Source organism: Schistocerca nitens, chromosome 9 (genome assembly GCF_023898315.1).
Source record: "Schistocerca nitens isolate TAMUIC-IGC-003100 chromosome 9, iqSchNite1.1, whole genome shotgun sequence".
Classification (NCBI taxonomy): Eukaryota; Metazoa; Arthropoda; class Insecta; order Orthoptera; family Acrididae; genus Schistocerca; species Schistocerca nitens.
The window spans coordinates 117,721,535-117,737,689 of NC_064622.1; the positions used below are offsets into that span (position 1 = coordinate 117,721,535).

Below are 16,155 nucleotides of genomic sequence, written 5' to 3' on the forward strand. Positions count from 1 at the left end.
TTTCATTCAGAATTTAAGCAGTAGTGTGGTCTGAACCTGGGATCCAGGATGTTCTAATTACTAGTCAAAGATGCTGCCCCTAGACCATGGATGTATTTCATGACATATTCTGGTGAAGTTTATGGGTATGCAACAAAAATAAGTGATTGAGTGTCTCAATAGTCTTAAAATCTAGACATATATCTGTCCTCTGAAAACCACTGTGAAGTGCATGGCAGAAAGTATTTATTATTGTACAGTATTCCATTTACATATGGAACAAAGGATGAATGATGTTTAAAGAACCTCTAAATGAGATATTATCCACATGTATTTTAACTAAAAAAACACTTTCAGTTTCAGTTTTCTCCATTGGCTTTACGTAGGTTTCTTCTGGGCAGTAAACTATTCCTTTTAACTTTAAACATTGAGCAGCTTATTTTCTTTATTATTTTGCTTTTGTATACAGCTTCTATATGATCCGTTTTTGTTTCTTATTATGAAAGCAAGCAGATTAATATTTATGTCTATTCATTTTTGTTGTCAATATTTTCTGCTTAATGTGCTTTAGTTATTTAGTTTATAAATTATTCTTCAGTGTTAACCTAATAATGTCTGTCTTATGTTTCATAATCTGCGTGTCTTTCACTCCATTATTGATTATTTGTATTGCAGTGCCAAAGGTTTTCTTTCAGGTTTGCATTCAGTATTTATATCTACTCATTTTTGTTGTCAATATTTTCTGCTTGATGTGCTTTAGTTATTTAGTTTATGAATTATCTTCCTCTATTAACCTAATAATGCCTGTCTTGTGTTCTATAATTTGCATGTCTTTCACTTCATTATTGATTATTGGTATTGCAGTACCAAAGTTTTCTTTCAGTTTTGCATTTTCACTGCCATTAAAATTTCTGTGGAATAATTTAAACGATTGTTACGATATTTACGATATTTACAATTTGTACAGAAACCAGATGGCAGTTATAATAGGTGAGGGACATGAAAGGGAAGCAGTGGTTGGGAAGGGAGTGAGACAGGGTTGTAGCCTCTCCCTGATGTTATTCAATCTGTATATTGAGCAAGCAGTAAAAGAAACAAAAGAAAAATTCGGAGTAGGTATTAAAATCCATGGAGAAGAAATAAAAACTTTGAGGTTTGCCGATGACATTGTAATTCTGTCAGAAACAGCAAAGGACTTGGAAGAGCAGTTGGACGGAATGGATTGTGTTTTGAAAGGATGGTATAAGATAAACGTCAACAAAAGCAAAACTAGGATAATGGAATGTAGTCAAATTAAGTCGGGTGATGCTGAGGGAATTAGATTAGGAAATGAGACACTTAAAGTAGTAAAGGAGTTTTGCTATTTGGGGAGCAAAATAACTGATGATGGTCGAAGTAGAGAGGATATAAAATGTAGACTGGCAATGGCAAGGAAAGCGTTTCTGAAGAAGAGAAATTTGTTAACATCAAGTATAGATTTAAGTGTCAGGAAGTCGTTTCTGAAAGTATTTGTATGGAGTGTAGCCATGTATGGAAGTGAAACATGGATGATAAATAGTTTGGACAAGAAGAGAATAGAACCTTTTGAAATGTGGTGCTACAGAAGAATGCTGAAGATTAGATGGGTAGATCACATAACTAATGAGGAGGTATTGAATAGGATTGGGGAGAAGAGGAGTTTATGGCACAACTTGACTAGAAGAAGGGATCAGTTAGTAGGACATGTTCTGAGGCATCAAGGGATCACCAGTTTAGTATTGGAGGGCAGCATGGAGGGTAAAAATTGTAGAGGGAGACCAAGAGATGAATACACTAAGCAGATTCAGAAGGATGTAGGTTGCAGTAGTTACTGGGAGATGAAGAAGCTTGCACAGGATAGAGTAGCATGGATAGCTGCATCAAACCAGTCTCAGGACTGAAGACCACAACAACAACAACCACAACAATTTAAACGATTAAATGTAACTGTGTCAATTATTGCCATTGAGTTTAATGTCTGCTACTGTCCTCAGCACATTTTTTGATATCCAACTCTATTACAATATTATTTGTAGATTGCATTCTGATTGTAGAGGCTGTGATGCCATAAGGCATTGAAAGAAAGTGCTTGGTGTAGCTTTTTCATCTGGCACATTGTCAACAACAACTCCAGTAAACTTTGCTGTCAAAATGTTTTAATATTTGTCGGCTTCTCTACAGTTGAAAATTGCCAAGGTTTGCTATCAATATTAATTTTACCCATAAGCACAGGCCTCTCAGACTTATGGATGGAAACCCCATATTGTGCCAGGCACAGTATTATTATTGGTGAAAGGCTAGCTAGTCATAATGAATTTTGAAAAATGAAATATAAGTTGCCCTAAACATGCTCCAGTCCAAAGCTACAGGCTGTGGTTGCTAGACCCCTTGAGAACAATTCCTGTGACCAGCAAGATTCATATGCTCATTAATATGGGTAAGCAATCATAAGAAACTCGACTAATTTGTATCACTTCACGTTGATTTCTGACAAAATACACTACTATCCCCTCACCTTGTATATACTGCAAATGAAACTAATCTGGTTCACAATTCAGACACCTTTTAAATAACTGCAACACCTTTTATAGAATTAGCAAGAGAATAATTATATGACACAAATTGCATTCAAGTTTCTTAACCATAAAAGGCTCTCACTTTCCCATTTCCATTCTAAAAGTTACAGCATAAAAGAATGGGCACAGAGCACAGAACTTCTACCACAATGCATGCTGACAGACAGTGAAGTTAATTGTTATCTCTGCCACACTGAGTACACAAAAAGCATTTAAAGATATACTACAATGTCAGTTTAATGAAAACAGCAGCTATATAAAGTATGTATTACTTCCAACTCCATTTTAAGTGACCACAGCTTATAAAAATGTTTGTCAAAAATTTAAACAATGGGAAATCCAGTATGAATTATAACAGTATTACAAAAAGGATAAATTACTACTCACCATATAGTGGAGATGTTAACTTGGAGACAGGCACAACAAAAAGGACTGACAAATAAGCAAGCTTCTGGCCAAAAGGCCTTCTTCTGAATTGAACTATGTACATACACAAATACTCGTAAACAGGGCTCACATGCACAAGTGACCACTATCTCTGGCTGCCAAAGACAGATTGCAAGCAACAGTGTATGGTGGGAGAAGCAGTCTGGGTGGTTGGGGTAATGAAGGGGCTGGGATGGGGAGTGGGAGGATAGCAAGGTAAGTGTGGGGTACGGTAAAGTGCTGTTTGTGGGAACATCCAGGGACGAGAGAGAGTGAGGGTAAGGCAGCAGTTCGATTTTACACAGAGTACGTGAAGGAACTTGTCCCTCTTCTTGCAGCAGTGTACCGTAGGTCTCTAGAAGAGTGTAGCATTCCAAAGGATTGGAAAAGGGCACAGGTCATCCCCGTTTTCAAGAAGGGACGTCGAACAGATGTGCAGAACTATAGGCCTATATCTCTTAACGTTGATCAGTTGTAGAATTTTGGAACACATATTATGTTCAAGTATAATGACTTTTCTGGAGACTAGAAATCTACTCTGTAGGAATCAGAATGGATTTTGAAAAAGATGATCATATGAAACCCAGATTGTGCTATTTGTCCACGAGACTCAGGAGGCCATAGACACAGGTTCCCAGGTAGATGCCATGTTTCTTGACTTCCGCAAGGCGTTCGATACAGTTCCCCACAGTTGTGTAATGAACAGAGTAAGAGCATATGGACTATCAGACCAATTGTGTGATTGGATTGAAGAGTTCCTAGATAACTGAATGCAGCATGTCATTCTCAATGGAGAGAAGTCTTCCGAAGTAAGAGTGATTACAGGTGTGCCACAGGGGAGTGTTGTAGGACCGTTGCTATTCACAATATACATAAATGACCTTGTGGATAACATCGGAAGTTCATTGAGGCTTTTTGCGGATGATGCTGTGGTATATCGAGAGGTTGTAACAATGGAAAATTGTACTGAAATGCAGAAGGATCTGCAACGAATTGACGCATGGTGCAGGGAATGTCAATTGAATCTCAATATAGACAAGTGTAATGTGCTGTAAATACATAGAAAGAAAGATCCTTTATCTTTTAGCTACAATATAGATGGTCAGCAACTGGAAGCAGTTAATTCCATAAATTATCTGGGAGTAGGCATTAGGAGTGATTTAAAATGGAATGACCATATAAAGTTGAACGTCGGTAAAGCAGATGCTGGACTGAGATTCATTGGAAGAATCCTAAAGAAATGCAATCTGAAAACAAAGGAAGTAGGTTACACTACACTTGTTTGCCCCCTGCTTGAATACTGCTCACCAGTGTGGGATTCATACCAGATAGGGTTGATAGAAGAGATATAGAGGATCCAACAGAGAGCAGCACGCTTTGTTACAGGACCATTTAGTAATCGTGAAAGTGTTACAGAGATGATAGATAAACTCCAGTGGAAGATTTTGCAGGAGAGATGCTCGGTATGGGCTTTTGTTGAAGTTTTGAGAACATACCTTCACCGAGGAGTCAAGCAGTATATTGCTCCCTCCTACGTATATCTCACGAAGAGACCATGAGGATAAAATCAGAGAGATTAGAGCCCACACAGAGGCATACCGATAATCTTTCTTTCCACGAACAATATGAGACTGGAATAAAAGGGAGAACTGATAGAGGTACTCAAAGTACCCTCCGCCACACAACGTCAAGTGGCTTGCGGAGTATGGATGTAGATGTAGATGTAGATGTAGAAGTAGAAGGTGCAGTCAGGAGATTAGATAGAGATTGGGGAAGTGAAAAAGAAGATAAGTAAAAAGACTGTGGGAGCATAGGTGGAATAGAAGGCAGTATAGTGACGGAGTGAGAACAGGAAAGGTGATAGGTGATAATTAGTTGAAACCCTCAGCTGCTGACAGGTGTTGTTGATATGCCTCGATGGAGACTGCTGAAAATGTGTGCCCCGACTGGGACTCGAACCCAGGATCTCTTGCTTACATGGCAGATGGTCTATCCATCTGAGCCACTGAGAACACAAATGAATAGCACGACTGCAGGGATTTATCCCTTGCATGCTTCCCGTGAGACCCACATTTTGAGCTGTCCACAATCTACATACCTAATGTACCTAATAGATATTTACCCATCCACTCATTACTTGCACACACTAAGGTGACGATTCCTGTAAGACAGTTGGGAATGTGGGTCTCACGGGAAGTGTGCAAGGGATAAGTCCCTGCAGTCGCACTATTCATCTGTGTCCTCGGTGTCTCAAATGGATAGAGCATCTGTCATGTAAGCAGGAGATCCTGGATTCGAGTCCCAGTCAGGGCACACATTTTCAGCTGTCCCCATCGAGGTATATCAACAACACCTGTCTGCAGCAGAGCATTTCGATTAATTATCATTTATCCTAGAGGAGCTGCATGGTCATCAGTGGTATCTGTTCTTTCGAGAACAGTTACTATCTTTATATATAAGGTGATAGGTCGTTGAAGGACAATGACTAACAAAGGTCGAGGCCAGGACAGTTATGGGAATGTAGGATATATCGCAGAGAGAGTTCTCACCTGTGAAATTCGGAAAAGCTGCTATTGGTAAGAAAGATCCAGATGCCACAGACTGTGAAGCAGCCATTGAAATGAAGAATAGTGTGTTGGACAGTGTACTTAGCAACTGGGTGGTCCAGCTGTTTGTTGGCATCAGTTTGTTGGTGTCCATTCATGCAGACAGATAACTTACTGCATAAAATTTCTCGGTACACTTGTGATGTGAAATTCGGATAAAATTCAATGCTTTCAATGAGATCCTCCAGTGTTTTCGTCAGGGACTAAAACTGACTGTCATGAACTGTTAAGGTTCCCGCGTTTTTTGCCCAAAGGAAGGCATCTGATTAGCTGGTTTATGTCATGATGGCACGTATATGTGTGATGCACTCTACGTAGAATGCACCACCTCTGTACATGCCATCATGATGTAATCCAGCCAATTGATTGCCGTCCTGTGGGTATAAAACAGGGAACCTTGCTAATTCATGACTGTCAGTTTTAGTCCCTGATGAGATGATGGAGGATATCACTGAAAGATTGGAATTTAATCTGAATTTAACATTACAGGCAAACTGAGAAATTTTTATACAATGACTCTGTCACAGAAAACTTCACTGGCAGACAGCTTGTTCGTTGTCATGCCCATGTAGAATGCAACACAGTGGTTGCAGCTTAGGTTTTAGATGTCTGATTTCACATGTAGCTCTGCCTTTGATGGGATAGGTGATGCTTGGGATGGGACTGGAGTAGGTGGTGGTGGTGAGATATATGGGACAGGTCTTACATCTAGGTCTATTAAAGGAATATGATCTATGAGGCAAGATGTTGGGAGCAGGAGCTAACTAGGGATGGATGACAATACTGTGTAGGTGCAGTGGGCAGCAGAATACCACTGTGGGAAGAGTGGTAAAGACAATGGGAAAGACATTCCTCATTTCAGGTTATGACAAATGGTTGTCATCACCCTGAAAGAGAGTGTGATTCAGTTGCTCCATTCCTGGATGTTACTGAGTTACAAGGGAACTGCTCCTCTGAGGCCAGATGGCGAGACTTTGGGACTACCAAATTCACCCCCCCCCCCCCCCCCCCCCCCACGTTAACTTTCCAGAATTTCTTAGCCTCAAATCTTGCCTCACCATCAATCTCCAAATCCCTCAACGTAGCAAGCTAACCTTACATCTGCAGAAATAACTGCAATCCACAACCTAAAAACTAGTCCTGATCTTATAATCCTACCTGCTGACAGAGGCTCCACCACTTTGGTTTTGAACTGCAGGTATTATCTGGTGGAAGGAATCTGCCAAAGATCAGATTCATCCACCTACAAACCCTGCCTCAGTGATCCAATTCCAGAAATCCTGTAGGATCCCCAGTCTCTCCTCAAATCCTTAGGTCCATCCCAGAACCTCTTCTTTTAGTCTCCCTTTCTCCTCACCCCTACCAGTCACTGTACTCCTGTCTTCTACATACTTTTTGAAGTCCATAAATACAAACACCGTGGATGCGCCATTGTGGTCAGTTACTTTGCCCCACTGAGAGAATCTCTTTCATAGGCCAACACTTTCAGCCTATTACCCACAACCTACCCTCCTATATAAAAGACATCAAACATTTCCTCCACCAATTCTCCACAGTTCCTGTTCCTTTACCATACCGTGTGTTGCTCATCACTATTGATTCCACATCCCCTTTATGCTAACATCCTCAATTCCTACAGCCTTGCTGCTATTGAGCAGTACCTTTCCCAATACCCAACAGTTTCCAAACCTGGTCACCATGACCAACTATACCCTCAGGAACAATTACTTTTCCTTTGAAGCTATCACTTACAAACATGTCCAGAGTGTGTAAATGGGCACCTGCATGACACCAGCCTATGCCAGCCATCTATAGGAATCCTTCCCAACCCCAAGAATCCCAAACCTCTCACCTGGTTCAGATGCACTGATGATGTCTTCATGATCTGGATTGATGGTGAGGACATCCTACCTACATTCCTCCAGTACCTCAAAACCTACTCCCCCATTTGCTTCACCTGGTCCTCCTCAACCCAATAGGCCACCTTCCTTGATACTAACCTCCATCTCAAAGATGGCTACATCAGTATCTCTGTCCATATCAAATCTACAAACCACCCATTACATACAAAGAAGTCCCTTCAATACAGTCTAGATGCCCATTGCTGTTGCATCTGTAATGTTGAGCATCTCTCTTGCAATATACCAAGGGTCTCATAGAGGTCTTCTCAGACTGTAATTACCCTCCCAAACTTGTACAGAAACAGATCTTCCATGTCTCATCTCGCTCACCATCTCCTGATGTCCCACCATTCAGTCAGAGAAATGCATTCCCCCTGTGAGTTAGTACGACCTAGGACTGGAGCAACTGAATCACATTCTCTGCCATGGTTACAGCTACCTCTTGATGTGCCCTGAAATGAGTAATGTTCTTTCTTTCCACTCCTCCAACAGTGGTATTCTGCCACTCACTGAACCTACACAGTGTCATCATCCATCCCTACTCAATCCCTGCTCCCATGCTGTTCCCCTCATGGCTTGTATCCCTCTAACAGACCTGTCCCATACATCTTCCCATTACCACCTTTTCCAGTCCAGTCACAGGCATCACCTGTTCCATCAAAGGCAGGGCTACCTGTGAAACCAGTCATGTGATCTACAAACTAAGGTGCAAACTCTGTGCTGCATTCTATGCAGTCTGTCTGCATGAGTGGCCACCAACAAATTGTGACCAAGAAACAACTGGACCACCCATTGTTGAGCATGCTGTCCAACACATTCTTAATTTCAGTGACTGTTTCACAGCCTGTGCCATCTGGATCCTTCTTACCAACACCACCTTTTCTGAATTGCACAATCAGGAATTCTCCCTGCAGTGTAGCCTATGTTCCCATAATCCTCCCAGTATGAACCTTCATTAGTCTCTGTCCATCACCCTCCTATGCCCTTCCATGTTCTCACTCCATCACTAAAAGCCTTCTATCCACCTATGCCCCACAGTCTTTTTATTTATCTTTTGAAGTCTCTTCTTTTCTGCACCCCCCCCCCCTTCCCTGCCCACTGTCTAACCTCCTGACTGCAGCTAGCTGCCCTAATCTCTCCCCTCCTCATCCCTGTATGCTCTCACAAGCAGCACTTTACTATTCCCCACTCTCACCGTGCTATCCCTCCCCCTCCACACTCCAGCCTCCTCTTTACTCCCACCACGTAGATTGCTTGACTCATTGTGTGCTGTTGCTTGCAGTCTGGCCTCAATAGCCAGAGACAGCGATAATGTGTGCAGTTTTGTTTGCTTGAATGTGAATATGTATGTTGTCTAATTCAGAAGAAGGCCTTTGGGCCAAAAGATTGCTTGTTTAAAAATTGGCTGTGCCTGTCTGCATCAACATCTCCTCTGTATGGTAAACAGCAATCCATGCTTTTGATAATTTTGTAAAAAAATTCATATTGTTTACATTAATCTTTGGTACAACATAATTCTACCAACAGTGGCTAAATATAAGCCTCTTAAAGAGATTCATTGCTCAGGGAACACAATGTGATTGCTTTATTTTATCTATTTCTACATCAACTGATTAATTATTGATGCCAGTATGTTTTGGTTCTGTTAAATACAAAGTACATTTCAAGGCAAATAGGTACATTACTGCTCAAACTTCCATGTTCTACTCTTCCAAGTATTTGGTGTAGGGGGAATTGTATCAGTGGTCTGACTTTTGTGAGAGTGCTGTTGTCATCCTATCACTGCTTTTAGATCTGAGAGACATTTCTTATCAATACTGTAGCCTACCGATTTAATGTACTAGTGTCTCCCATCTTTAAGGAGGGGAGGCGATGAATTCTTTTTTCTGAGACCCATATATATCCATTGTTGTTGTAACAGTTGTTAATAATTTAAAAGAGTGTCATATGAGAGAATTTCATGACTTACAACAAAATTGAAATTTTATTACATTCTCATCTTACAATATTACCATATTTTGTGTCTTGGATGTTTTTGAATATATGCTGAAAATTTATTATTTGCTGCTCTTAGGTCTGGTTAAACTTGGTGTTCACTGTGTTATGGGCAAGAAGGTAGCTATCAAAATCATCAACAGAGAGAAACTGAGTGAGTCCGTGCTTATGAAGGTAAGCAAACAAATATAGTAATTCTACTGATATACTTCAGTCACAACTGTGGTGTGGTGTAAGCATTATTCTTAGACAACACAAAATCCACTTTTGTAGTTGCTATATGCCATCAGCACCAGAAATATTTCAGGTTTTTCCACTTTGTGATTGGGGTCCTCATTCTATCACAGATAGACAGTTTGTGGCATTTATTATGCAACAAACTCTGATATATACATTTTTTTAGTTGTTCTTAGTAATTTTACCAGTTCCTCAGCAGCCACAAGCATTTGTGGTGTATGTGAATCTCTTCTGAATTATATAGTTTATTAGCATTGTACGAACATTTCAAGTTTAACCAATATTCTTATTTATACTGTGACAGTATTCTGTCTTAAGTCTGTTGCTTTTCCTAATTCATAGTCCTACAGTATCACCTGTGTTAAGTAAGCAAGTAGTACACAAACCATTTATAGGCATATGTGAAACACCAAAGTTTCTTTTTGCATGCTTGGAATGAATTTGAATAAAAAAAATAATACACCAAATTGGTTTTGTGCAAAGTTATGATCTCTGTAACATTCAAATTTTACAGACATTTAGTTTCATGTAACCATTAAAAGCATCATATGTTCAATAAAACATCCACACAACAGTATTTACATTACCAGAAAAGTTATTGTTCCTACAGTTGTTTATGATCAAAGTAATACAACGTAACATGTTTGTGACTGGATTGCATATGTGTATATGTATGTTTTAAAATATAAGTAAGAGTAAACCTAAACTGATATTTCAACAAGGTAAACAGAGCAATAACTTGTATTATGATAAATATTTCATAATTAAAACACTAATGTTTCTCTTATTTACCTTTCTGTTAAGCTCATATCTGTAAACAGTTGGGGCAAACTGACATTTCAAATCACTACTGAAAGTATAGGGAGTGACATGAATTGTTTTTACATTTGAGGCACAAGTTTCACATTTTCAAAAATGGTACTTTTTTTTTTTTTGGGGGGGGGGGGGGGGGGGGGAGTCTCGAGCAATATGGAGCACCTTAGTCTTTAGGTACCCAAAGGAAAACTTTGCATGGATTGAAGTCAGTTGAGTGGATGGGTCAACTGATGACATCAAACAGAGAGACTAAATGACCAGGGAACAGTTCTGTGTGAACCAAGACTGTTTTTAAAAAAATATTTTTGAGACTAGGACCACATTGTTTGTGCAGCTCACTCATGTTGCTCATTGCAATTGACAGTATCATAAATAACTAACAATACTTCTCTGACCATGTACCACAGCAGTGATACTTCCGTCACTCGAGGTCATATCATTTTATCATTGCTGACAAGCAAAGTCGTGGGAATCTTACTTGAATGGCTTCAGTATGGTGTAATCAGTATCTGCTGCAAATTCATTGATGTTCTTTACAAAATGCATAATTCATTTTTTTAAAATGAAATTTTCTGTACTTCTTGTTATTTTCATTGAAAATGGGAAAATTATTTATGGCACTCCCTGTGGGAGAGAATTTTTTTGAGGCACAGAATAACACAACAGAGTAAAAGGTGAACTCATGAGTAATAGGCATAATGTGTGAAGTAGACAACAGTGAGGAAAGTGTAATTTACAGATTTTTTCATTTTAATGTTTGATGAAACTTCATTAGATAGACTAATAATGCCTGCTGATACAGTAAATAAGGTCTTCATGAGTATGTTCCATCCTGGAAGCATATGAAATTATACACCACAAAATTTTTGTGAATGTTTTCAGTGCTACATGAGAACTATTCAATTCACCTACAGAAAAGTACAAAATGGTAGTTTGGTTCTTATCTGTCACAACTAGTTATTACACCCTGTGGACATAATTATCAACAAAAGTTCAACATTCATAGTAAATTCCTACTTGAAGGGAAGGGGTAACAATAGCAATAATAATCACAATTTTACTATCTTATGGGATCTTGTCCAAAATAAATATGACTTACCATGCAGTTATGTGTATTTATATAGCATGTTTAATTAATTATGGTTACCACTGATTTGAGTCTACAGACATCCACTCCACAAAGAAGTTTGTGCCTTTCGTTTTCCAAGGCCTCAGCCATTTAGCCTTCCTGTGGTATGTGTGATTAAATCTGTAGAAAGACTGCTTCTCCACTGCCACTGACAAGAAAAACTCCCCATCACACCTCCCTCAGATTTAATGGTAATATGGCCCAATGGACAGTCCATCAAAAACTGAACACAGGTCAAGCATGAAAACAGCCAGGAGCTGTACTAAACTATGATAAAAGAAGCAAAATCAGAGAATGAATGAACCAAGCTCAACCTATGCAGCACTTAGTAAGTTTCAAGAGTGAAATGGTTGTGTGGTCACAGTGTTTTTCAACAAAATTACAAATTGACTGTCCGGCCACTGACAGGTCTGTTTGCTGTATTCAGATTTGTGTCTGCGTTGTGGTGCAATGTCGATTTGCAACAGCAAGGTGTAAGGGAGGGATCTCCAGATTTACATTTCTCCTATTTGTTTTATACATGTACCACATGTTATGAATCATACCTTCCATTTTGGAAATTTTTACTCTTGATTTCCTTTGTTGTAACTTAATTCACATCCATTTATTTGTTGTTTTAGTTTCTGTGAGAGATCTATGTGTCATCTCAACTGATCTCACCATTCGTCTCATTTGCTTATGATGGTAATACTTTCTTTCCACATTATTCATATTGTATTACCAACATATAGTATGACAACTGCCAAGGCTGCAGATGGATGACAGGCACACAATACCTGGGCATTCAGTTTATAACCTTTTTATTTTTTATTTATTTTTTTTGGGGGGGGGGGGGGGTGATCAGGGGAGGGGGGGGGGGGGGGAAGGAAGAAGAAATGAGGTACAAGGGAATTAAAATATGGATTTACTGCTTTGCAGTCCAACATCATGACCACACAACCACGATGATGTGACTCTTAAGATTTGCTCTTAAGCTTGGACCATTCATTGCTTCTACACTCCTGGAAATGGAAAAAAGAACACATTGACACCGGTGTGTCAGACCCACCATACTTGCTCCGGACACTGCGAGAGGGCTGTACAAGCAATGATCACACGCACGGCACAGCGGACACACCAGGAACCGCGGTGTTGGCCGTCGAATGGCGCTAGCTGCGCAGCATTTGTGCACCGCCGCCGTCAGTGTCAGCCAGTTTGCCGTGGCATACGGAGCTCCATTGCAGTCTTTAACACTGGTAGCATGCCGCGACAGCGTGGACGTGAACCGTATGTGCAGTTGACGGACTTTGAGTGAGGGCGTATAGTGGGCATGCGGGAGGCCGGGTGGACGTACCGCCAAATTGCTCAACACGTGGGGCGTGAGGTCTCCACAGTACATCGATGTTGTCGCCAGTGGTCGGCGGAAGGTGCACGTGCCCGTCGACCTGGGACCGGACCGCAGCGACGCACGGATGCACGCCAAGACCGTAGGATCCTACGCAGTGCCGTAGGGGACCGCACCGCCACTTCCCAGCAAATTAGGGACACTGTTGCTCCTGGGGTATCGGCGAGGACCATTCGCAACCGTCTCCATGAAGCTGGGCTACGGTCCTGCACAGCGTTAGGCCGTCTTCCACTCACGCCCCAACATCGTGCAGCCCGCCTCCAGTGGTGTCGCGACAGGCGTGAATGGAGGGACGAATGGAGACGTGTCGTCTTCAGCGATGAGAGTCGCTTCTGCCTTGGTGCCAATGATGGTCGTATGCGTGTTTGGCGCCGTGCAGGTGAGCGCCACAATCAGGACTGCATACGACCGAGGCACACAGGGCCAACACCTGGCATCATGGTGTGGGGAGCGATCTCCTACACTGGCCGTACACCACTGGTGATCGTCGAGGGGACACTGAATAGTGCACGGTACATCCAAACCATCATCGAACCCATCGTTCTACCATTCCTAGACCGGCAAGGGAACTTGCTGTTCCAACAGGACAATGCACGTCCGCATGTATCCCGTGCCACCCAACGTGCTCTAGAAGGTGTAAGTCAACTACCCTGGCCAGCAAGATCTCCGGATCTGTCCCCCATTGAGCATGTTTGGGACTGGATGAAGCGTCGTCTCACGCGGTCTGCACGTCCAGTACGAACGCTGGTCCAACTGAGGTGCCAGGTGGAAATGGCATGGCAAGCCGTTCCACAGGACTACATCCAGCATCTCTACGATCGTCTCCATGGGAGAATAGCAGCCTGCATTGCTGCGAAAGGTGGATATACACTGTACTAGTGCCGACATTGTGCATGCTCTGTTGCCTGTGTCTATGTGCCTGTGGTTCTGTCAGTGTGATCATGTGATGTATCTGACCCCAGGAATGTGTCAATAAAGTTTCCCCTTCCTGGGACAATGAATTCACGGTGTTCTTATTTCAATTTCCAGGAGTGTATTTTGCTTCTTTTTTCACAGTTCAGTACTCCTTCTTCCTGTTTTCATGCTGGATCCATATTCAGTTTTTGACAGACTATACAGTAGGCCACTTTACTACTAAATCTAAGAGGGTGTGATGGGGTGTTTCCCACATGAGTTGATAGAGCTAACTGAAAGATCTCACCATATGACACATTTCTAGGTTGAAAAATGATCGTAACTAATACATTATGGCAAATATTATTTATGAAAGCAGTCATTTTTTCATTCCTTGTATGTTACTTTTGTAATTGGTTTTGTAGCACTAGGGTTTCAGTAACACAAGTTTTATTGTAAAATCTAAACTGAAAATGAATTTATTATTTAAATCCAATGTTTTGGCCTCATATGCCCTTATAATTGTTATTGTCTTTCTTTATTTCACAGTAAAGTTACTCCTTTTCCATAAGGCTTATTTTTTCATCCCTTATTCCCCTCAAATCTAAACTGTCAGATTTTCACACCTAAGTAGGCAGAGCTAAACATTTTCTTGAGAAATTTTTATGTTCATTACAGAGTATGAAACAAAAGAGAAAATCAGATGATTTGAAATGGTGACTGACCCACGTGATGATAATTAAAGCAGTTATTTCATATTCCTAGTGCACCATATGTTACTATCTTATTTACACTACTATAAGCAAACCATGGACACAGTCACTGTATTTAGTTACATTTTAATTATCGGGAAAAACTGTTTTATTAATCAAAGTTATTGTAATAAAATTTGTCACACTTTTAAAAATATTCCAGGCTATTAAGTCATGCACAGATTAATTTATTTTTGAAACTCAGTGTCTCATCCCCATCTGTGGAGGACATATTCAAGGAGGAGTCATTATGGAAGAGAAAAGTGGCTGGAGAGAAGGGGTTTGTAGCTGTTTCAAAGGTGTGATGTACACCATGGTTAGCTACAGACAAGTAAAATATAATTTCTGCATTCGTCTGCAGCTGTTGTCAGTTGCTGTCATTCAGTACTGCTGTCACCCCTTCATGGAAGACATACACATATTCTTCGGCAATGGAATCCAGTTTCACATCTCATCATTACAATTAAATTTATTTGGATGTTTACTCATTTCTATGGCCACTTTGTACAGCCTTTGCTATCTACTTTGATGGTATCATCAAAGATAACAAGGGCAACGGTAGAGGGGGAGAGGCAGTCAGTCAGCCATTGTGAAGCATGTTTTTCACCCAGAAGATTATTGGATTCAGTTTAGTAAGGCTTGTGTACTATCAGCCACAAGCAGACACTATGAAACATTTTATCATGTTTTGATCACCTTTGGCATGCTCTCTGCAAAATGATCAGGCCACTTCTGCTCAAGCAACAGCTTCAGTGGCAATCCTCCAGATGAGGTGGCACCCTGCAGTGTCACACTGCAAGTTTTAACTAGTCACAATCACATTCAGTCTTTCAAGGTGATAATGTATGGGCACAATGTGCCACCTCAAAAAGCACACACACCAACTATGCATATCATGAGGGTAGTCCAGAATTTTTGAGCAGTTTATATGAATTTGAAACAGTCATAAATCAATGTAATCAATCATATCTTCAGTCTGCTTTGAGATTTTGTTTTGGAAGCAATCCCAGTTCCCAGTATATTCTATGTTTGTACCTTCAAAGATTTAACTTCTATGTCTTCCTCTTTCAGGTGTCAGCTGCAGTTTGTTAATTAGTTGTCAGTGCGAACACCATGCTGTAATGATTATTTTGTCATTTTAGGTTGAGAGAGAGATTGCCATTATGAAGCTGATTGACCATCCACATGTTCTTGGTCTGTCTGATGTCTATGAAAACAAGAAATATCTGTAAGTAATGATTTATTTTACTAATATTTTTAATCTGACACACTAGCCTCTTAACTGACATCAAATAACCATAACTTTCTACATTAAACATATTTATTAACAGCAATAATTTGGTGGAGCATTGAGTAATATTTATATTTTTGGTAACAGCATAATTTAGAATTTGCAGTACCTATCAACAACATTAATCACAAAAGCATCTGCAAAGCAAGAA

General features: G+C 40.5%; 1 protein-coding gene across 1 annotated transcript in view; it reads left to right on the forward strand.

The window, feature by feature from the left end:
- Positions 1–16,155, forward strand: part of LOC126203288 (serine/threonine-protein kinase BRSK2) — a 195,958-nt gene that overhangs the window by 6,908 nt on the left and 172,895 nt on the right. The window contains exons 2-3 of the mRNA XM_049937545.1: positions 9,581–9,675; positions 15,856–15,941. Of these exons, the coding sequence (XP_049793502.1) occupies positions 9,581–9,675; positions 15,856–15,941 (181 nt within the window). The remainder of the gene's footprint in view (positions 1–9,580; positions 9,676–15,855; positions 15,942–16,155) is intronic.